General features: G+C 37.0%; 1 protein-coding gene across 1 annotated transcript; it reads right to left on the bottom strand.

The window, feature by feature from the left end:
• Nucleotides 1-2403: 2403 nt before the first annotated feature.
• On the bottom strand, nucleotides 2404-25191 carry LOC139719519 (gephyrin-like). The gene is made up of 20 exons (XM_071630935.1): nucleotides 25089-25191; nucleotides 22845-22923; nucleotides 21990-22047; nucleotides 21332-21424; nucleotides 19601-19695; nucleotides 18848-18914; nucleotides 17484-17612; nucleotides 16435-16780; nucleotides 15508-16344; nucleotides 14435-14809; nucleotides 10524-10655; nucleotides 9821-9913; nucleotides 8663-8838; nucleotides 7546-7604; nucleotides 6921-7074; nucleotides 5772-5893; nucleotides 4596-4757; nucleotides 3803-3867; nucleotides 3083-3186; nucleotides 2404-2631 (listed from the first exon to the last, which is right to left on the bottom strand). The coding sequence occupies exons 1-20, from the start codon at nucleotides 25132-25134 to the stop codon at nucleotides 2404-2406; spliced, it is 3420 nt and encodes a 1139-aa protein (XP_071487036.1). The 5' UTR covers nucleotides 25135-25191.
• Nucleotides 25192-25329: the final 138 nt, after the last annotated feature.

The raw sequence follows: 25329 nt of genomic DNA, 5'->3' as shown, positions 1-25329 counted from the left end.
GAAATGCTTTTTTTTTTTTCAAAACCAGTATAACAGGAAGCAGTCAATCAGCAAATTTACCAGATGATCGAATCATGACTAAAAGCTTCTTCCCTTTTCTTTTTAAAGTCAGATGTTTCATTAACAATACATTGCAGATCTGAACGATATGGTGTTTCCACTAAGCATTTGGGAGCTTCCTGCTTATTTGTTCTGTACGTCAAAATAATAATTATCATATGTGATACTGTATATTCGTTGATCAGTTAATTCTTGGGCATGCATTACATTTTCCTGGATTTCATATATTCTGCAACAATACTGTTCTATTTGAACTGATGAGTACAACTGGCAGTATCAATAATGATTATAATAACATTTTCAGATTTCCTTGTTTATCTGCATTATGGTCTCCATTACATAAAAGCCGACTAAAGTATATAGGCACACAGCCTTTCAATGAGGTCAAGTTCAGGGCAATTGTCTACCGATAAAGCTTTCCATCTGGCAACAACTTGCATAGGTGGGAATTGCACATTTTTGTCTCTTAAGTCACTTGTAATTTCTTCCTGAATTAAAAATAGATATTACTATAACAAACTAATCAAATATAATGCATCAGGTCAGGCTCTTTAGTTGATTCATTTGCTTGATAATCATCTTCCTTACTCTAGGATAATCTCTCTATATAAAATCTGTTTACAGATAAGTCCAAGTCTTGGATATAAAACACCACACACAAATGAACTGAGATGTAAATTGTGCATCTTCATTACAAGATCCCATCTTTTTTCTTCTTTTTTTTTGGTACAAAATGCTTTGAAGTTCAACCATCTTCATTTACAAACACCATCATGATCACATGCAAATACTGTAAGCATCCTCAAATTCATGATAAGATTATTATCTAAAGCATAGATGTCTGAGATATAATACAAACTTTATTGCTGTGTGATTGGATAGCTGTCACTCTACAAATCTTCATCTTTTCAAACAGGGGCACTGGAAGAATCACCATTTAAAAATGCACATGTCCTTTCCCTTCTTCTTCAGTTAGAGCCAAATGTCCTCTTTTTGTATGGATCAGAAGGAATGATTTGAGTTAGACTTGCCAAAAATTACCAGCTTCATTCTGTACATCTGCTTTATAAACAAAGCTTTTGTAGATTATGATATGATATCAACTGTTTCAACATTCTCACAAAATGAAACTACATTGTAATATTTCTATTTTTCTCTATCTACTCTACATGTAAAACTCTGGTAATCAAAGTGTTTCCATGCTTCCTATATCTCTGCAAATATTTCATTTACAAAACACTCGGAGCAAATGAAAATTCGAATCTCTGGACTCATTTACCAGTACATGTGCCATCAGGATAGTACTGTCTCAACATGCATCTCATTTTTGTCTCAGTATTTCTTTAGCCTATATAAGAATTCTCATTATCTACTTTATAAGTAAAGAAATGATCACAAATGCCCATTCAAATGCTCTTTGCTCTGATGCACAGAACAAATCAACAGTTTAACCTGCACTTACATTTACTAATACTGAGTACATTGTGATTGATTTCAATGAAAATGTTCTCTTGAAAGAGCATCTTCCAATCTAATGTTGGACAAATAATACCCATGACAAACCACTGGTATTTGGACTAGCATTTTCCATTACCACAGTTAAGTAAAATGATTCAAGATTCTTAATGAAGAAGAACTTTGGGGAGATAAGTTATGATAAATCTGCATGAAGTATTATGACTACAAACTTTTGCAATCCCATACTGGACTTGGCACCCATTACCACACTCTGTCAGAAGAATTAAACAGAATCGAAACGAGAAAAGAATCTTGTGGTGGAGGTGGCGGGAGGGAATAACAGGTAAGGATTGACATAAAAGTGACAACAGACTATGGATTTAAAATGGTTAATGGTCAGCTGAAACAGCTTTTTATTGTGATCTTATTCAATCCCTTACGACTGTTGTTCCAACAAAAATTCTCATCTCAGAAGTGGTCAGCACATTGGGTTCATTTAACATTAATTTTAATATCAATAAAAGTAAGATGTTTGTGCTTGTGTTTGTGCTTGTGGTTGTGGTTGTTGTTATGATTTCAAAATCATCATAATATATTGATTTGTAAAAAAAAGTTTGATCATCAATTTTGGACAATCGATTTGTTTTCCTCCTATCTTCCCCACAATATGTTGACCTCTCTTTGTAAAAAATGAATGATCTGCAAATTTAAATTGGCAACAATATCAGATGCAAAAAACGGGTCTACATATTTATGAAATTTATGAAATAGAGAGAACCTCAGAAAAGTGGGATATCTCATTGTACTATTAAACGTTGAATTTCTCTTTGACTAAACTCAGATCAGATCCCAAAGGTTTAATCACACAACCTGCCATAGCTAGACTCATATCCTGAGCACCACAGCCTCAACGAGGGAGCCCTTTGGGAGCATTGGAACCTCATCTGTCCTGCTGGGGAGGGCCAAGAGTGCGTTGGCCTGGCGGAGACTGATCAGGCGGCTGCTGATCTGGTTGCCTGTCGTGGTTGCCCTGGGAACGCCATCATCTGTGCTCCAGTCTAGCAGGACTCGCTGAAACTCGGGGCGTGGGTCAAGTTCTATGTCACTCTCAATCTATGTGATGGGAAAATGTGTTAAGAGGAAACCATGCCAAGACACAATAAGTACATTTTAGTTCCTCCCAAAAATGAACACACACACAAACAAACAAATAAACAAACAAATCAAAATAGAGAAGTAAAAGGTTTATGCACAGATTTACAAGTTTCAACTCATTCCTTCATTATGTTCACACAAAATCTAAAGATATCTTCAGTCCATGTGAACAAAGTGAGAATTTAGCCATTTTCAAAGATATTGCAGCTTGAACGAAATGCCATAAATACACATAGAGATGCCTTACAGATGAGTATGTCACACGAGCATATGTGCACAGTACCATTGTCTTCATCAATGTGGCAATGAAAACACTGCCACAATCCAGGAGGCTCTTAGAACCATTTTGGAGTTTTCTGCTCTCACAGACAGCATTTAGTTATTCCTTAAAAGACATAAGGTTACTCACCCTGACTTTGATCCTCCTGAGGTGAGGGTTATCATATCCCATCATCTTCCGCAGACAAGGTAAGACGAAGTGGTTAAAAGTCACAATGCCTGACACAGGATTGCCTGAAGACAAGGATGAATTACACAGAACAGATATTAAATAGCATGAAACAAGCACAAGTCAAAAGACAACATCTGAGATTGCAGTACCAACAGCAACAGTTATACTTTGACTAGAATGGGGTATATCAGGTTTCTCCTCATGACAAAGGCTCTAAACCATTTTATAAATTGTATTCTTGATCATTAAAAAAAAAAATTGGTGTCAAAGTGTCTTCTCTTATGCATCATCCATTGAATGGAGGGCATGACATGAAAATGACACAAATCCTCAACTCCATTCTCTCCTCCCATTTTGTTGTTGTTGTTTTTCCTAAAAAATCTATGAATCTCATCCGTGACAGGAAGAGGATCAGCCTGATTGTCTGCCGCTGCCTATTCTTGAACAGATAAAACAAGTTCCTGTACATATTTTATCCTGAAGAATGAGACAAATTGATCATACAGAAAGGACCATCTATCAAATACGTCTTCCACTCCTATTTTTTGTTCAACAATTTGTTAGATGTTATACTGCATGTATCACGCAACATCATACCAAAAAAACATCATGACTCCTTTCAAAGAGAGGATAGAAACACACACACGATCTTTACATTTCACTTCAATGTTTTTTCACCTGGTAGAGAGAAGAACAGCTTTGTTGAGCCTTCATGTTCAAAAGTGCAAAATGTTGTTGGCTTCCTGTAGAGGGTAAAGCACAAGAAAATATTCTACATCATTAACAAACTCTAGATAAGCAAAGGATTTGTCATTCTCTTCAATTCACAACTTCTTAATCATATTCGCCACTACATCTGAATCGGGCTACTCAATAAAGTCTTGCAGCTCATCTTTCTTTGCCCCGTCATGTGTTCCTTTCTTATGTTGAATTATTTTTCTCTCCCTTTTTCTCTTTTTCCATTTCTCTGTCATTTACTTTTGTCACCTGTCATCTTTCTCCCTCCCTCCCTTTCTATCTATCTATCTATCTATCTACCTATTTATTTGAATATATCCATCTGTCTATCTATTCTATCTATCTATCTATCTATCTATCTAGGAATCAATCAATCAATCTATCAATCTATCTATCTATCTATCTATCTATCTATCTATCTACCTACCTATCTATCTATCTATCTATCTATCTATCTATCTATCCATCCATCCATCCATCCATCCATCCATCCATCCATCCATCCATCCATCCATCCATCTATCTATCTATCTATCTATCTATCTATCTACCTATCTATCTATCTCGGCCTCCTTACTTTTGCACTTCCCTGCTCTTCTAAAAATATGAAGACGCTGATCCATGAATGCCAGGAATCTTTTCAGCAATAGACATCTATCAAATTCTACAAGGAATCACTGAAGTTAGTAACCTTCAAGTCATGATACTGCCTCCCTTCCTCATCAACACTCACCCTGGCTTGAGGAAGATTCTACCAAAGAAGAGATTAGCCTTGAGCTCCTCGGACAAGACATACTTGAGGAGGTCCTTTTCTCCCATGGAAACACCTCCTGTAGTTACAATGACATCAGACTTGGAAGCTGCCCTTAAGAGGAGGTCCTTAGTGGCCTCCACCCTGTGAGTGAACAGGTGGTGGTATAAATGCATGGTAACTGATACAAAATCAGCATCAGTAACAGAAGTAACATCAAATGAGAAAACAGTGGAAGAATATTTTCTTTCTGTCTGTCTTTCTGTACTGTTTAAAGAGTATCAGCTAAGGAAAATTGTATGATGCACTAGATGGGGACAAAACTGTGCACATTAGCAATGGACTTCATGTCACCTCTCAAATGGAAGGGAAGATAATAATGATGCATCAGAGATTATGACAAAGGGTGCACAAGCTGCCTCATATGCTAGGACAGGAATAGGTTATGCTACAGTATTTCTCATCATACATTCTACATTTAACATTTATCCTGTGATATAGCTTTGCACCGGTTTGTTATATTTTAGGTGCAATAAAGCTTTGTGCTTTGCAGCCCCTCTATACCAAAAATAACCCTATCAGAGAAAGAGAATGAACAATTGAGTAAACTGTGCTAATGACATCTGAAGACTTACATCATTAAGTGAAATTTTGTTTCGAGTATCAATGTAATAAATGATAAGCTGCTGTCACGATACATAGTTCAACAATGAATTGCTTCAGCACTCTGTCTGCCTCTTCAGATTTCCTGTTAGTTTTTTAAATTAATTTTCTTATGCATATATATAAAACTGTGATTATTGTTGCATATATTGTATACTGAAAGTCAATTTTGTATAGTTTATGCTATTGTGTATGCTCAATTTTACTGTACTATTAGTGACAATAGTGCACTCTGCACTCACTAAATGTCCCCCAAAATGTATGTATACTTTTAAATGACAATAAATCATCTTGAATCTTAAATCCCAAACACTGACAGGAAATTTTGGGAAATATGCATCCCTCCAGCTCATTTTAATATTCTAAGTTTGAGCAACAGGAATTATGCCATTCTTGTCTAGATCTGAGGTTAAATAACTCCATGTGTTGCTGTTTGTTTTGTTTTGTTTTTGTTTTCCAAAAGTACAGATATGTTCAAAGGACGATAAGCCTTACGTGTCAGGAGCAATGCCCATATCGACTGTTGGCATGTCCATTTCTTTTAAGATAGCCAACATGGAGGTTCGGTTGCTGTCGTAGATATGGCCTGGTGGCAGTTTCTCCCACGGCTCGGTCAACTGTGAGGAATGGAGTGACATATTAAAAGGTTTCTCTTAAAAGTCTTATGGTAGTTTTAGAAAGACAAACATCAAAGATGCATTTCAGGACATTCATCAGTATTTACTTTTCACTATAGGTTAAGATCTTCACTAAGACAATTAACTGGTTTGCATCATAGAGATGTGAATGAGGAATCATGGAGCACTCATCTTTGACCTTATTCTCACCTTTTTTCTATCATCACATCTACTACCAAATGATGAACAGTTGTACTTCTGATCATGTCATTCAAGTGCATCAAGAGCTCTAGTGTGTTTGGTAAAGATCTTCTTCACAGCCACATGTTAGATCACCATGAGAAAGATAAAGAGATCGATAGCATGATCACTGGAAGATTTCTGACACAAACACCATGTCAAGAGCAGCAGATAGAAAGGAATGTTCATCAAGGCAAAATTTTTGAAAAATTCACTTCTTCAAAACACTCGACTCTCAGGAATATATTTGTGCAGACAACTTTACTTATGATTTACATTAATAGTAGTAGTTTCATATCATGTTTTGCCATTTTCATTATCAGAATTATTCTGTTGCAAATGATTGACAAATTGCCCTACATCGACGTAAATAAGCACTGAATTGATCAGTGCTCATTTACGTCGATGTAGGGCAATTTGTCAATCAGTTGCAATGAAAACATCTCCACGGAAGAATTTCGTGAATTTGCAGAATTATTCTATATGTATATATCTGTATTACAATATTAACCGGTCGAGGACGAGTCCTGAGTGTACTCATGCAAGGATCTATGAGAAATGTGTGTTACTCAAATCACTATGCCAAGAGTTTAACAAACTTCTGTGCAAAATATCACCGTATTACTCCACCTACGCATATGGCTAATCAAGCCTGTAAAACTCAAGACAATGTCCTTCTCTCGACAACAGAAAACCTTTTCTCCTTTCAAGCACTTCTTGACATTACTTTCCTATTACATTCTATAGGAAACCACTTTTTTTTTTTCTAAATTTTTCCACTACTAACCTCATTCCCAGTGGAGCAGACTCCCACCAAAGGCTTCCGGTAGCACTGCATCTTGGTGATGCCTACCGAGGCAAGGAGACCCAGCTCCGGAGGACCAAGTTTGGTGCCAGGGATGAGGAGTACGGTTCCCTCCTGCAGGTCACTACCGATGGGTCTGGAGATGGACAGGACATATGGATAAAACTAATAAGAGCAGACCAATGAAGCATTTAAGACAAAATTGTCACAAGGCTGCTAATGATACTATCCCCATGCCGTTCATAATAGTCACACCTCATTTAATTAGGTAGATCATATATCTCTTAATCATTGCTCATACAAGTACATCATATATTTTGTTAGTCATTACTCACAAAAGAGCCATCTCCTTTGATAGCCAAGCAGATGCCCTCCATTTCATTCATCTCTAATCTAGCATCTTTTGTCTGCTTCCAAAATGTGAGTTTCCCCACTTGCTGCCTTAAATCACACAAATATGATCTCAGCTTTCAGATCCAAGATTGAATCTTGTATCATAAATAGGCACTAACATGTGATGCATTCTGATTGAAATTCAATGTAGTTACAAATGAAGCTAAGTATCAGAGTTCTGTAAAATGATACAAACTGTACTGATATAACACACCTGATATCTTGACCACACTTAGGAGTCGATAGGATCCTTATTGCCACTTCCTTCCTGCCCTGTAAAAAGAAAAAAATAATTAAAAATTCAGAAAAAAAAAACAAAATTGTGCAACTCATTTCCCCATGCTTCAAGTAGTTATAATGTTCATAAAAGATTAATGCATTTAGTTCAAAGTGAGAACAGGATATGATATAGTGAAAGCACTTCCTCTCTCTCCCTTTCTCTCTCTCTTTCTCTCTCTCTCTCTCTCTCTGCATACAATTCTTTGCACAACACTTCTCAGCTTTCCTCCATTTCTACACACAAATTCTTTCCAGAATCCTAAACTTAGGTAAACTTTTGTGTTTTTCTCTCTGTTTCATTTTACTCTAGCTTTACTTGGACCTGTCTTCTACACATCCTATTCTCCTCCCTTTGAATGATCTCCCAATAGTTCCCATAAAAGCTCCTTTTTTTTTTGAAAAGAAAATAAACAAATGTATACCTTGCACACAGCTCACCTTTGCCCCTTGATTGCCACTATTTACCTTTCTTTTTTCACTCTTCCTATGTTGCTTCCTTCCTCCACTCTCCTCTTTCAAGGGTCTTCTATCACAAAACAACAGTCCTTTCAGGGACTACGTACACATGGTGTTACCGTAAACCTCTCTTCCTCATTTACGCCACCATGCAGACTTTCACAAAACACATACATACATACATACTACATACACCTCTCATCCTCATGCAGTTCTGCATTCTATCAAACATCATTTTATTTCCACTTGACAATTGTGTGGTAATCTCTGCTCTCCCCTACCAATACTCTACAATACCATCACATCTGTTAGACATTACGGCCCTGTTTTATGAAGAGTTATAATTGATTATATAATTGATTTCAGTTGTAAGTCTGTGGTAGCCTGTGTGGTAAGGAAATTTATAATTGATTATATCTTTAGTATAAAAGGGGGCCCTGGTCAATCATCACTGGAATATGGCAAAAATATAAACGGGGACAAACTTTATAGTGCAGTCATGTCACATGTGGGGAATACTAACAGTATCACATCATCTCCTAGTTTACCATGCATGCAGGCAACAAGTCATGACTGAACAGATTTTACAAGCTTACATCATCAGCTTCTTCCACAAGTTCTGTATCCTCCACCTGGACGACAGCATCGGCACCCTTAGGGATCGGAGCCCCGGTGGTGAGTCTGATCACATGACCTGGGGTCAGGTCACAATCGGGAACATCCCCAGCGATCGTGTCACTGATCACTTTACGCACACCTGGACCATCGGATGCTGGCAGGGGAAAACAGTGTGACGAGAAAGTCTATGTTAAAATGAATCTTATTCATTGCTCATCATAGAGCTTTTTGATCAATGTTTGATCTCCTTGAAATGAGAGACATACACTTCATCAAAATCTGTTATCATGTATGTTATCATGAAAGTTGACAAGAGTTGATCAGACCAACACTGATTACCAGGTACATCTAGATGATAAAGGGAAAGAAGAGTGCCCCACAAGGCAAAGGAAAGTCATTCAATTAATGTATACGCTGAATATTTTGCAAGGTTATTATTTTCGTGAATTACACAAGTCAGGTGCTATTCACGAAATTAAAGACACATGAAAATAATAACTCTGATCCCGATGTGAATGTGACGCACACGTATGCATTTCTCTGTACAGTCCTGTTCTCTACGACCACGAATTTAACCACTCGCGAAATCGTCGGGAAGTCCCGATTCGCAAAAATTTAAACTCGCTATATGGCGTATACAGTACTCAACGTAATGGCAACTGCTACAACTCTGCAGGCAGTGTTGCATCAATAAGACAATTCACCTCTATGAAAAATGGGATTGAATAGAGGTAGTGACAACCTCCCCCCCCCCCCCCAAGAAAAAAATGACAATCTGAAATATTGGCAAAAAAGACAAAAAATATGTACATTTATATTCATGGTAATATCCAGAGACTGTCACATATCTATGTCACTGCACAAAAAGGTTGCTACAAATTTGGCTTTGACCTTCAAATTTTCACAATCTATTCAAATTATAGCCTTGCCACTGCATGTGATTTCATCTAAGATTTGGCAAAAAAAAAAAAAAAACCTCCCACACAATCCAATACACAATTTTTGTGTATATATAAAAAGTGTAACTATACAAACAGACAAGAAGCCCAATCCAACACCTCCAGTACTCTAAAATGAGAAGCAAGAAAAGACAAGTAGGCCCTACCTAGTCCAGAAAAAGAAAAAGTAACACTTACCTATGACAGCATATCCATCCTTGATGGAATTCCGAAATGGAGGCAAAGAGATGGGAGCCTTTATCTCCTCTGACACAATTCTCCCTAAGGCATCTGAAATTGAAGCAGTTCACCATGTGTACAGACTGTTTAACTGTACCACGACAGCTGCACAATGATTGTCCAGACTGTAAATTCCTCAGCAGCAGGGTTAGAAGTATGGATCTGCTTCAGGAATTTGATAATAGTTCTGCATGACTGCCTAAAAGTAATCTAAAGGTCTGAACATCGTGACAAATGACAATTTGAGTATAAATGTTTGATACTTCTTCACACAACTGAGTTTTACATTACAAAAAAAGATAAATAATAATAAAGAAAAAAATAGCACAATGAAGTATATCTCTTCGGAATGATGAAAATCAACACTTTAGATGAATTAATGACCATTCTCATAATAGGCAATCATTTCAAATGAAGTGATTTCTATTTACAGGTATTTAATATAAGCCACGGAAACTATTTCCTCTATAAATAAGTGGACAAATACAGTTTGACTGGTCTTCACTTACCAGGAACAAGTCTGAGTGCAGACATGAACAATGATACCATGTAAAACAACAAAAAAGAATATATAAAATTGCCTCCTCTGAAACCATTAGTCATGTTATTGACTGCTGTGCACTCCTATAAAGTATGCTTGAAGACGTATGTAGCAACTTACCCTTCAGATCCACCTCTTCCACTGGCAAGACTGGTGTGTTTTCCATAACGATCTTAAGGGCATCCTTGAAGGGGATGACAGGGTAGATGGAATCCCGGGGCCGGCGGGCCACCTTCTCTACATCATGGTGAACTGAAAGCAGGAAACTCAGTGTCTCATTCATTCATGACAAATAAAATACATGTACAGATCGGCTAAATAGATCGCCAAACACTGAAATCACATCATTGACAGAATCCATCTGAGAAAAAAAAAAATGTTAAGACTTGGGCATATTGCTTGATATCATATTAAAAAGGAATGATCCAATTCCCTAACAGACAGACATAGATCATCATGACAGTATGACATTATCTTGTCAATCAATATAATCATGAAGTGCTTTGGACGATAACAAGTCATGTGCTTGGGATATTGGGAAGTTACCCATGCATGCTTTATAACAAAGAATCTGGCAGCCTCGGCAGCTCCAATGTCAGATCCTCTATGATTACTCTAAGAACAAAACCCCAACAACTTACATCCATCAAATATAGTTGTTGCTATGGCAACACAGCCTGGGAATGCTAACCCATCTCAGACCACAGACCGCTATTCATCATCCATACTACATTCAGAAGCATGCCTATATATTGCTTCTCTGTATAATAATAAATGCATACAATGCTCTGATAGGGACTTACCAATTTTTTGGCAGTGATGGTGGTCGTGATGATGATGCGGATACTGTTTTGGAGGATAATTAAAGCAATGATGTTACCTTCAAAACCACAAAATCAGATACATTTTCACATTTTTAGGCAAGATGAGTCTTAGTAGGCACACTGTGATTTGTAACATACAATTTACATGTATACACACAAAACAAGGCAAGTGCCAAAATGAGTCTCGCCCATTCGCGTAGAAGAAATTAATGTTTTTCTAACTCCCAGAAGTTCATGGACCCCGCCTATGACCTTTGACCTTGTGGTGACCTTCAACTCCCCAAGGGACATTTACCAGCCAAGTTTGGTCACAAACGGACCAATGGATCAAAAGTTATGAGCCACAATTGAAACGTGCCATAAAAACTAAACATTGGGCCCTAAAAGTTTATTGACACCTGTATTCAAGTTTTTGTAGCGTTACGGACGGACGACGGACGGACGGACGGACGGACAGACGGATGGACGTCGGACAGACGGACGGACGGATGGACGGACGGACGTCGGACAGACAGACGCCGCAGGTGATCCCTTACGCTTAGTCTCCCCTCACAATCATCACACAGATCCATCAAATGGCTGACTTGCTAAAGGAAAATTGTATGCTGCACAGCATAAAAAAACAAAACCTTTGAGTTCTTCCCAAATGAATCAACCTGATCAAAAATTTCAGATTTAAAGAGACCTTGAATCCATTTTTGTGAGAAAAACAATGATAATGAAAATGATAATAATACACTTGTAACAGTAGTCTTAGTGGTAGTGTTTGTAGTGCTAGTAGTAGTAGTAGTATAGTAATACATGCAATAATAATAGTAACAACAACAACAATGATATTAATAATAATGATAATAATGATAATAATAGTAACAATAATAATAATGATGATAATAATAATAATAATAACAATAATAATAATATGATAATAACAACAATAACAATTATAATAACAATAGTAATAAGACAACCAAATTATCAATCAGTCTTGATTAAAAGTTTGAGAAATGTCCAACATAGTTATAGGCATATCAGCATCCGCTAGAAGCTAAATACATAATAATAAAAAAGTTGAACAAAGCTACCAATAGTGTCTTTGGAACAATGAAACTGTGAGGTTCAACAAAGCATACTCAAAATACAGCAATTCACCAACCACCTTGTACTGGCAAATAAAGAAACAGACATTGGCACATGCAGGCACTCACAACATAAACAATAAAAACCCACAGGTGTTAACGAATGCGTTTGTAACCCCATCCCTCCCCCTCCCCCTCAAAAAAGTATTTAAAGAATGCTGAAATTGTAGAAAAGTCTGCAGGCTCCTCCATTAAAGACAGTAGGCCTACTGCACAAATAACATCAACACACCAACAAACTTCAATATTCCTTTTCTTTTTTACCCATTGCTAAACATTTCAGGTAGTGTATGATGTTCTGCATGTGACAAATCACTACAAATTCACTTCTGGGTTTTCCTTCCTTCAGGCACTATTACTATGAAAGATATTGAAATATACAACAGGTTCAAACAAAAAAACAATAATTACATGTAGTGTAAGTCATGTACATAGGCAAATTCTTTATTCAGCCATGTCTCAAAAAGATAGTTCTGAACATAAACATTAAAAAATAAATAATAACTCATTACTGACATAAAATACCTGTTCAGGGCCCCATTCCAAGCAGTGACAAGTGTCATGCTGATGACAAGAGTCCCACTTCCAGATTGGTTTTGCTACATAAAGTTGCCAGTCTACCAAGAGTTGGTTTGATGTTACAACATTTTCTATGAAATGAGACCTACATGTAATCATCCTTTGCATGATTTTGAATGACAAGGCAAGAAAAAAGAGAAGTTGGGATTTGACAATAGATATTGTCATCATAAAAAATGTAATTTATATATTAAAATCTTTCATTGATTTGCTCGTCTTCAATGGTACTTATCAACATCATAATTAGCTTTTTTCGAGTGACATCAAACTCTATCATGGTAACAGTGACTGTAATTCCTATGTTGCACAGGATTCCTTCTTTATATTCTACAGGATTTCTTCAATTTTCATTTGATCTTGTGAGTTGTCTTCATGTTTCCATTATGTCACATCGTGAATGTCAAGATATGTAAAGTCATGTCTTTATTTGTTGTATTATGTCTTCATGTCTACGTGTCTGCACATGTGTGATTATTGTGTCCATAGTGCAATGCACTATGATACAGTTACATCATGATACAGTGAAAAGTATCACACAAACTTTGATGTAATAAACAAACATCAGACAATACCCTGAGAAATATCCTTTTGAATCCATACAGTGCATAGCACCAGCAAAAGGAACCCACATCCTACGAATTCCTTAACTATCATCATATTCACAGTGAATACAATTTGATTGTTTGTTTTTTATTGGGAGTGTGGGGATTCTATTTTCATAATTTGACATACGTATAGTTGACTTAAGTCGAGTTGACTGTTTATAATGATGAAGGATGCATAAATATTCATTTTAAGGGGAGATTCCACTCTATGTTCAAGTCGACTGATAAAGAGAGGAAAGAGAAACAAAATATTTAGTTTTTGTTTTTGACACAAAGAATAAGAAGTTATGGAATTATGCAAGTTTTACATGCCTTTACTATACAGCAATACAGTCTCAACAAATAATACAGCATGCTCACAAGATTCTTTTTATAAGATGGGTAAGTATATTTCAAGTAAATATGTCACCTTTGTTGTAATGTTTTGTTTACCAACTTAAGGTAATTAATTGCTGCATTCCCACTTCTAGTATCTAAATTTCATTGAATTAACTAAATTGAATTGAAAATATTTGAAAATGTGTCATCCAAGAGCAAACATTACACGTTTGTATAAGTCTATTTTACAGTCACATTAAATGTGTATTGTAATTGCAAAAAAGTTGGGCATATGTCATTTAGAACATGGAACATATTTCTGCAGAACTGACCTGAATAGAATCAAAACACCTTCTTCAGAATAAGAATGACTGGAAATTCAGCAAACAAATGAATGCAAATAGAAAGTTTCCACCATTGCGATGACTAGCAACTAGTGAGTCACACAGAGTGTTCCCTATTTGGTTGGATGAACACATTGAATTAACGAGACAGTTTGGCAGATGAGAAGTGCTTCTGGAAACCGACAGACACCCTAACAAACACCACAGAAATAGTCTGTCATGTGCCGGGTTCAACCTTCTGTTCTTTCTGTCGTTCATTGCATATCCGCTTTGTCTTGAGATGCTTGCTGTTGTAGAGAAGGTTTGTCATGCGCCTCTTGGAGGGAGTAATGCGGGCGAGGAGAGGGTCCTCCATCAGCCGCTTGTGGATGTCCTGAAGGCTCTCACCTTTCTCCCTCTGCGAGACGATCAGGTCTCTCATGTCCACGTCGTGCCGCACCTTGTCGGGCGGGGGCGGGGTCCAGACAACCCGGCTGTCAGGGGCGACGTGGTGACCATTGATTTTCACCGACCAGTGGTCCAAGTCTCCCAGGAAGAGCTTAAGGTGAACGACCACTGAACAATTATGACGGTCCTGCTTGTGGGCTGCTCCTTGGCAGCCTAATGGGAGAGGGGGGACAAACGGGAAAAACAACAACACACAATCATGTCCTTATGTAAAGCTTGCAGCTGGGCATTTGAAAATAAAATGCTTGCAGCAAACAATATTCCTGTCTGATTTGCACAATACAACCTGCTATGATAACTTGGTATCAATATTTCTCTAGAGATCTCCACATTCTGTGACATTTCAGGAAACTTATACATGTGATGAACTGATCAAAATGATTTAAATAGCAATTTAAAAACTGAATGTCAAAAAAATATATATATAGTTGATATGTATTTCACTGCAGCATATTTATACAGCATATTTATGAAACTTAGGCCATCTGCACGGATAGCTTCTACTACTAAGAGAATCAAACTAAATGCATAAGCTAATACTAGAAAGAAGCAGTCATACCATGCAGATCACTATGAGGATTCTTTGTCAGAATGTGTAACTGCTTAATGTAAACAAAGAAGCAAATAAAACATATTTTTCTATCTGTACATCAGAAGTCAGACTAGTGGCTTACAAAGCTCCTTTTCTATCTGTACATCAGAAGTCAGACTGACAGATTACAAAGCTCCAAACATGCCACTGTAATGCCAAGTACTAAAGTACAGATAAAAATATGGGGGATATTTGTAGAGTTTGTGCTAAGAGAGTCAAAGTCTAAGACTAAAGGATGCATCAGGTATCAACAACTCACCTTCAGAACACCTGCCATAGCTTCCACATCTCCTAAGACAGTTGCCATGACCTGGACACCACAGATACCAAGCCACGACATACTCGTTTCTCTTCTTGTTCTTCCTGATCAGCTCTTGTAACTTCCGCCCCTCCTCTGTGGGATCAAAGAGATCGTCTACTCGGTTTCTCTCTTGGATCCGCTCCATCCTTTTCCAGATGCCTGTGTCCACGCTCTCATCCCCCCTCCGCCTCATCACGAGGTCGCGCTTCACGCTCCGCTTCCCACGGGAGAGAGTGATGTCTTTGAGCAGGGGATGTGTTCTGAGGAACCTCATGAGGGGCTTTCCTGCCTGTATGCGATGCGTCTCCGCATTGGACTTCCCTTTCTTTGCGGATGTTTTCTTGACAACTTTTCTTGGCTTGCGAGTTCCAAAAGGTCTCGAGAGAACGATGACTCTTTTTGATTTTACGGGCGGTGACTCATTGGTGTCCTCTGGGTCAAATTGAAACACACCCAAATCACCCTTTTTCCTTTCAGTCCTCTGTGAGGCACTCTGACTTTTACCATTGTCCTCTCTGAGGGCACTCATATCAATGGTAGTGATGGGTGAGAGGCGTCTCGCTGCTACTCGTAGATCAGTTGCTTTGGGACTGTCCGCCCCTTCATTTGAAGAATGACAGATATCATCATCATCCACGTCTGTGTCACTTTCCTCATCACTGCCTTCCTTCCCTGGGAACGTCCCATAATCCTTATCTCCATCATGCGTACCACCTACATTCGCTCTATCCTCACGAATGTCAGCCTTACTGACATTCTGGCCTGCATTATCACAGACGCTACTGTCACTGTCATCTATATTTTCCAAGTGGCTCATAATGTTTTCAATATCCACAGGATTATGACTGGCAGAAGATGCAATATCATCATCATCATCATCAGCACCACCACCATCATCATTATCTGTTGTGGTTTGCTCATCATTTTCTTCAATCTCTACTTCCGCATCTTTGTCATTGTTTGTTTCTTTCTCCATTGTTGTCTCCTTCCAGTGTTCCTGGTTCCGTTTGGGAGTCTGTTTGCTAGCTTTCTGTACGATGTGTTTGAAACTTTTGCTCACATCGAAACTGGATGTCTCTCTCGCGATGTCTCGAGACCTTTTTACTCGATCCAAAGCCTCCAGCCCATGTCTGGTCCTAATGCCACTCCGCTGTGTGTCAGAGTTCTCTGAAGGCTGGGGCTCACATGTACGTTTGTGTTTCTTCTTCTTCTTCTTCCTTCTTTGAGCAGCCTGGACACACAGACATAAAGAAAGCACCCTTGAGAGTTCTTGTTTTGGAGGCAGACATGTGGCTAAATCTTCTTCTCCTTCCATCTCTCTTCCTTCCTTCTTCTGTTCATATGGTCCCTTTCTTTCAAAATCCTAGAAAAATTTGAGTGGTTTCTCACATAGCCAATCAATAGCAAATGTATGGAAACTGATGCAAAAGCCCATGCAAGTGAAAAATCAGTAAAAACAAAAAAATCTTGATTTCTAAATTTCATGTTAATACCGCATAATATAGAGCCATGTCTTGTTAAAATGCATTACATCACAATCTTACAACTGCTTTGTCAAGTTATTCCAATGACACTGCAAATGTAATGTAAGTCTTATGAAGGTTCCATCACAAGCATGCATATACTTACCAACAATAAACAAGATGTCAGCTTTCTACTCATACTGACTATTCTGAAGATGCAATACCCACCCTTATTGATGTTTCAACATACCACATTCATCAGACCAGTAAATTCAAGCTAAAATCAAACAAATAAATAAAAAAAAGAAACACACACACACTAACACTTTTTTGATGAAAAAAGACAACCCTGCCTTGATATAATCATCATGTCCTTAGTGATGAGATTAAGGTAGGCAAAGAACTGCATTCGTGCCTCGCCAGTTGCAGTTAGACATTTGTTATATTTCACAAATTGGAAGCCGCATATACCTGAATACGAGTTATCATTAGTGGTCCGGTGGTGGCCAGTTCTTTGTGTGTGGCTGCTACACCAGCTTTCTCTCCTTTGAGGAGCTGAATGGCATGGCGCAAGGTGGGCAGAGCAAAGCCATAACATTCCTGCAGATGAAAGGATATAAAAAAGTTATTACACATATCTCCTACAAAGAAAATCTGATGACATGTTTCTATATTGCATTAACTGGATAATACAGCCTTTCTAACCAGTACCATATATATATATATTTTTTTTTTTTTCAATGTTACTGTAAAAGTGGAAATTTTCGCGGTGTTGAAATTTTTGTGCATTTCACACAACCCGAAACTAGCACAAAAATAAAAGCACGCGAATATTTTTGCTATATCTTCCAGTAGTTGATGTCTTGATTCAGGGGAATTGAAAACACGCAAAACTCTTCTTACCCTGCCAAGCGCGAAAAATTCACGCAAAAATATCAACTTTTATAGTATTATTATAACATGCACGGGCTATTTCATCATTTCCAACCTCTATATCATTTTTAATTGTGTTATTGTTATAACATGCAATCACTATTACATATCTTTAACCTGTATATTATATTCAAGCATGTTATTGTCATAACATTTACAATAACATTTACATGCATTGAATATCACATCTTTTCCAACCTGTACATTACCTTCAAACATGTTATTGTTATAACATGAACTGGCTATTACATCTTTTCCAACCTGTATATTACCTTCAAACGTGGTATTGTCACAAAATGGATAGCTACTACATCTATTAGATCCTGCACATTAATTCTATTCTTGTTATGGTCATCAAAAAACACTATCATACTTTTTCCTACCTGTCTATCATTCTCAAATGTGTTATCATCATAACATGTGCCTATCAGCAATTTCAAAATTGAAGTTATACAAGTTCTAAAACAATTAAATGGAAATTATATGAAATTTTCAAAAATCATCATGTCACATCTACATTATTTTGGGTATTGTTATGCCTTGTCGATTCTGTCTTAACCGATACTTTTCTCGTGTTTTACATGTTTCATGTTTTCTATTTTAATTCCTGAAATCCCCATAAATGTCACTACAGAAAAAAAAATGCCACTTTGTGGTGAAGCATACATGTATTTAAAGATACAAATTATGCCAAGTGTTATAATTTGAAGAGACTTAAGGAGGAAAACTGCACAAAACAATTTCTTTGCTGAACAACATAATACCATGTTTTACCAGTCTGTGATCTTTGCACAATTACAAACTGCTGTTTTGCATTATACTATTAGCATGTAATGCACATATTTGATAAGCAGTGAACATTGATTTGGTGTATTTTCAAAAGACAAACTTAAGTGTCTTACCTGGGATCCCTTCACACTGCCAGGAAGATTGATTATTAGCGTCCTTTTTCTTATACCGCACATGGCTCTAGAAACCAAAAAGATCAAAGCCATTCATGACAAAGCTACAACTAAAATGCAATTGTTCATTTTTTTTTAAATTGGCTTCATGTTTCCTTTTTTATTCACTTGTCATTTCAAAACTGCTATATTTGCTGCTGGTCGGTGTCATAATTGCATGATCACATTAAAAACATTGGTTTGAGTATCCTCAAATTTGTGACTGCTGATGAAAATATTTTGGAAGGTACAAAAACATGTAGTGGCATAAAAGTCTTGTAGCTCCAGCTCAGGTGGAGGAATTTGTACTTGCAGAACTGTCCTAGAGTAGTTCAAATCTGAAAATGCTGCCTCTTTTTTTTCCTTTTTTCTTTCTTTTTTTCTTTTTGGGTGGGGGTGGGGTTGGGTGGGGGAGGGCAGTTGTATTTTCTGTTTACAGGGATGATATTGAAGTTTGTTGAAAAAAATCGGAAATCAACATTTTCAGGTGATTTTGATACATGGAAAAAGCAAAATGTGTGTAGACTTGAAAAAAAAAATCTGAAATCAGATATAAATCTACTGAATATCATGCCTGTGTTTATGATTTCTTGGAAATGTTCCAAGAGATACAATAATCTAAAATTATCATGAGTCCCTACTAATAAAGATAGGGGGAAAGGGTATACATTTAAGTGTCTTCCGGTGAGTACTGTGAAGATGAATCAGCTTTACCTGGATAGGGCAGCAAGAGGAGTGACCTTGAGTGACCCCATGAGCATGGTCATAGCTAATCCAGGTGCTTCCTTCTCCAGCACAGCCTTTGTAGCCTATGTTGCAGCAAACAAGTAAAATATCACATACTTGGCACTTTTTCTCATTTTTATATTTCTATCGCTAGCTTGGGTGTGTTCATTCTAATAGTGAAATTCTACCTACAGGGGATTCAGCTCTAATGTATAGCTATGCAAATAAAGTGAATGCACAAATATCAGTACTACTCAAGTTACAGGAAAATAGGACAATTTGATCAAAAGTTATGAATTTCTGAAGTTTTGGTTAATTCTATGTTTTGTCATTGCTGGATAAGAAGACTACAATATGAGATTTCACAGTAGGACAACTATATAAAGAAAATATAAATAGAATTGATTTCCCTAAATTTCTTCTCTTTTTTTTTTTTAGTGAAAAGTAGACAATTTTTCTACCTGTTTCTGACAAACACATTAAAGTAATATTCTCCCTGCCTTCTGAAAGAGGCAAGTCAAGTGTTCTTTCACTAAGCTAGAAAACTTTATGGCAAACAAAGAAATATGCCATTTAGACAAATAAAGTCAGAAATCTGGCATAAAGTTGTGCGTGCCATTTTTACCAGCATGTAAGAAAAACAAAACTGAAATGTTTACAAAACTTATCTAGGCAAAATATGAGCATGCAAATATGACAGTGTAAAAAATGCAGCAGGTGCTTTCAGAAAACAAACACTAACTGTGGAAAACTTAAATGGTTATAACGTATATCTCTTCTAGATCTACATATAATTGCACATAGATTTATCTACTAACAGAGTACAACTATGTGCATACCTCCCCTCATATCACACGATGCGAAGCGGTAAAAGACCTTTAGATCCAATAAACATACTGCTTCATTTGCTTACAATGCTACATGAGCTAAATGGTGGATTGGGCAATTTTGCTTGTCTCTACATTACTTTCCTAGATGCTAGGAGTCTTTCTACAAGTTGAGCCTTAACTATCACTATGTACAATACAGGGGTGGATCAAGGAATTCTGTAAAGGGGAGGTGCCTTAACAAAATTAAATTAATTTTTTTCTTTTTATTTCTTTCGTTTTAACAAGAAATAAAGGGGGACGCGCGCCTGGTGCGCCCCCGCCTGGATCCGCCACTGCAATATATTTCTTGAGCATATTTCCCGAATCAGGACTTGGAAGACAATCATGTGACAATATCCCAAATGGTTAAATTCATGATCAATAATAATTCAAATAATTCAAATTCAGGTTTACCTTCCATTAAACATAAATACAACAAGCAATTCATGAAATGAAAACAACTGAAATGGAGATAAAAATATTACAACATATTATTATACTGGATTTGATTAGAAATTTTTGAAAAAATAATAATGATAATTTGTCATGTTGTTAATATCACGTTTATCAGTTGACTCACAAAATATGAAAAAAACAAAACCACAAACACAAACTGAAGCAAAATTTTTGCCACTGGAGTATACTCAATTCAAGGGACTCTTTTCCCATTTTGATAAAATCAAACTGATACCACCTAAAGCCATTTGTGACAATATTATGCAGAGGCATCAGAGGACTGCATATAAATACATCCACTGGCAGTAAACTAGTACATATCTGAGGTTTCTACATTAATACAAACAGCTTCTCTCCTCAAAGAATGACCCAAGGATCATGATGACCTACATACCTCTGGAGTGACATCACGGTCAGCAAATCCTGTGCCACCAGTTGTTAATATGAGATCTAGATTATCATCATCAGTCCATGCAATGAGAGTTTCCTACATAGAGAGAGAAAAAAGATGGAAAATGAGACAGTTTGGTTGGAAAATGAGACAGTTTGGTTGTAAAATGAGAAACGCTTATGCACACACAAAAAATGTTATCAATACAACTATATACAAATGAATGATCCAGGGAATAATTTTCCTGTTATCACATCACAATTTGCTATGCATTTTTACATCACTGCTACACGAACTAACTTTTGTGTAGCAGTTTTCTTCTATAGAAGTGTCCAGTATACCACTTGAAATATTGTTCATCAGCTGAAATTGCTAATCAAATTTGAGTTGAAAAATTATTTCCTGATTGAATCAATATCAAATGTTTTATAATCAAATCTAAATGCATGCAGATATAAACACACATCCATAAATATCCTCAAACACACATCCATAAATATCCTCAAACACACATAGAAACATCTATTCACATCATACATAAAAATACACCCACATACACACACACAACACACACACAGACAATATGAAACACCTTTGAGACAATAATACTGCACATGCTGTCATACTTTGCTCATTTGTGGCACACATACAGTGTATATACCTTGATGCATGATATCTCATCTGGAACAATCTTCAAGCTAACAACTTCACCTCCAAGCCTGCATTGAAATACAAAATGAGGTCTCAAAAGAAAAATTCTGGCATTCATACTACATACTGTTTTAGTTAGAAAGTAACATGCAATATATGGGCAATATTAAAGGCCCTGTTTACCTTTGGGAGCAGTGATCAAAAAAAAAATTTCAAGACATCACATTTAATGCATATGTGTAGGTCTGTTGTATCACAAAACACCCTACCATATAACATTTTTGATATAAAGCCAAAAATATAAGGAGATATCAGTATTTTCTCATTAAACCATAACTGTAGATGGTTTTATAGTCTGGAAACATTTTTATTGTAACTATTGTTCACATTGTGTGTATTTCAACGTAATTAACATCGATCATATGGATTCAAATTTCTACAGTGGTTGTTTCTATCCCTAACTCACATCTTAGAACTATTTTTAATCACTAATGCTGGGTTTTTGATTCATCTGCGAATGGTAAATTATGCCTTTAATGTTTTCTTGTTGACAATGAAATACCAGAACACACACCTCCACAATAAAGAACTTGGAAAGACCACTGCATACATAATAGTATAACGTGGCGGAATTGGATGTACCTACTACATGTTCATACACCAGTAAAAATAACTGAAAAGGGATATATAATTGCAACATTTGCTTATGTTTACAAACATGTAATCCATGAATGAAATCTGTCAAAGTCATCTGTTAAAATACAGTGTTCCAAAATATGTTAAAGGAATAAAAATGGCATATATATCTCATATCAAATGAACTATATTTCTGTTCTACAAAGGTCATATTTGGAATTTGACTTACCCATCACTGTCTTCAACCAATGTCTTCAAATTTGGTCCACTCTTATCCACAGCTTCCTGCTTTGAGCATCTGTCACTCACTGTCATAAATGGGAGACAAATTTAATTCTATCAATTGAATGTTTTCACCACCAACAGTAAATGTGAAGAGTTTGTTTGCAAAAACCGATAAGTCCATTTTTGAAGATTTTGAAGTACGGTCTCTGTCATAAAGTACAAAATAATACCTTTTGAATGATATATTGGTCACTACATATAAAGGTACATTTTTGAAGTTATGGTCAAAAGAGGCAAAAAATTTCTTATTATTCTCTTTATTTTTCTTGACCTTTGATCGCAAATATCTCCATTTGACAAATATGGACTTATCGGTTTTTGCAAACAAACTCTTCATGTGCAATGGGTCAACTCTCTAGACACATAACAAATGCTTCACGAACAGAGAGAAAAAAAACCCTGCAGATTCTCTTGTACTTTTAACTTGTAATTATTTTTATGTATTATACAAAATGTGGTGGCATAGTTCAAATTCATTTTTCTGGTCAAAACTTACTTAGGTACAGCTTTGAGCTTGAAAACATAAATTTCATCTATGCAACATCCCATCCATGACTAGAAATCTCTTGGCCAGCCCCTAATGGTAGAAGAATGTATACAGGCACACAAGAACTTAAATTTTTCATAGAACATCTATCAAAATGAGAATTGATCACTTGATTTGTCTTCCAGTGATGAACTCACTGACTCAGCTATGCATACCTATGCACCAGTAATCTCTGTCTTAATCCATACTACCAGTGGTCAGTTGGTAGTGTATCTGTATTGCAATTCAAATGGCTTACGATTGAGTTAAAAGTCCAGCTACTGGAAGTAAGCAATATTTTGTGTACAAGTACTAATACTGCCCCCTCTACAAGGAAGTATCAAAACAATCTGTCCCTCAGATAGAACATTAAATGGAGATCCTGTGTGTGAAAGAGAGATGATATACATAGACTATGTTATATGTTACCTAAATTGATCCTTGTCATTTGATTGGTTATTCTGACATGATCTTTTGTACCATTTTACTATTGCATCATCATTCGTGCAATTGTGACTCCATTTACGATGTAATCTCGGATCACTGCGATTTGCTCCTTTGCACAGGCACCAAGTGCCCGGCACACTATGTACTGGTACATATAAACAGCGTGCATGCGATCAAGCATACTGACAGACGGTACCCTATTATACTATAGCATATAGCGCTCAACACTCTCTCCATCTCAGATCTCGCACATTCTGTCTTGTTTCTAAATTTATCAAACATCAAATGACATGGATCTACTTTTGGTGTTAAAATATAAAACAAATAATAAATGTTTTTCATTCATGCAACGAACAGAATATTTAATTCAGTGAAAGATGAAATTATTGATCCCTCCGCCTCGTTGAATGGATCATTTTATATTTCACCTCATGAAATATTCTATCCATTGCACTCATAAACATTCATTGCGTATTATAGAATGGGTTTCACTTCCTCACAAAGAGCAAGGTGCAAACCTGATGAAACGGTGTACCTTACAATAACGACAATATCCACAGCCCACATCAAAGATAGGGCTTAGGCAAATGATGCCAACTTTATGTGGTTGCTCTGGAGCCTGGAAAGCCCAGGTATAAAGCAAGGTGACAAGAAATTTGTTAAGTAAATTCTAGTCAGCAAACAGTTGGGGTCCATCATGACCATGGGGTATCATTTCACTTCAGAACTTGATGCCACACGTGAAGAAGAACCTCATCCATCCTCCTGAGTCCCAGTAAGCTTCGTGAGCTTCGTGAGCTAATTACATGGGTACAACAGAGATTACTAGTGTTTCGTATAGTACTAGATCTATTACTAATAAATTTACTAATAATCTACCATACCAACTACTGACCGGGTACTAGGTTCTACTACGGATGATGCTGGACAGCATGCATGCAGCATGCTAACTGCGAAACACAGCCCGAACGCCGAACGCGAAGCGTTATAACTGTGTACAAGCAAGGAGCGCCCCGGGGTTAGCCAATAGCAGCATGCATGCACGTCATCATGCACTGGTCTGACTGGAAGTTCCGACAGCTTTTTGAACAGGTGGGACTATGACTCGTTGTGCTTTGCCACCCGACGTTGCTGTCAAGAGTCTGGAGTTTTACCACACACAGAAATTCATCTGTTATGCAATTTCACCACATTATGTTTATTACGTGAACTCACCAGTCAAAACTCCTACTCGAACTCTCTCACTTGCTGCTGTTGCCATGTTGGTAGTTTATCAAGAGCTAGTTGCATACCATCCACACTCGGGACTACCTTTTATGGCTGTAGTGTTTTATCACGTAGAGTTTTGTTTACCACCTGCTCTGACGATCGAGGGCACCCACCATCCAAGATGAGTGGGCGGTCGAGCCGAGATTGTGCGCGCAGTGATGCGGAATGCGCTGTGCTAGCTTCGTTC

This window comes from Diadema antillarum, unplaced genomic scaffold (assembly GCF_040938485.1).
Source record: "Diadema antillarum isolate AM-2024a unplaced genomic scaffold, OU_Dant_1.0 scf00000111, whole genome shotgun sequence".
NCBI lineage: Eukaryota > Metazoa > Echinodermata > Echinoidea > Diadematoida > Diadematidae > Diadema > Diadema antillarum.
Note: the sequence above shows the minus strand (reverse complement) of the source record. Positions and strands in the feature narration are given on the sequence as shown.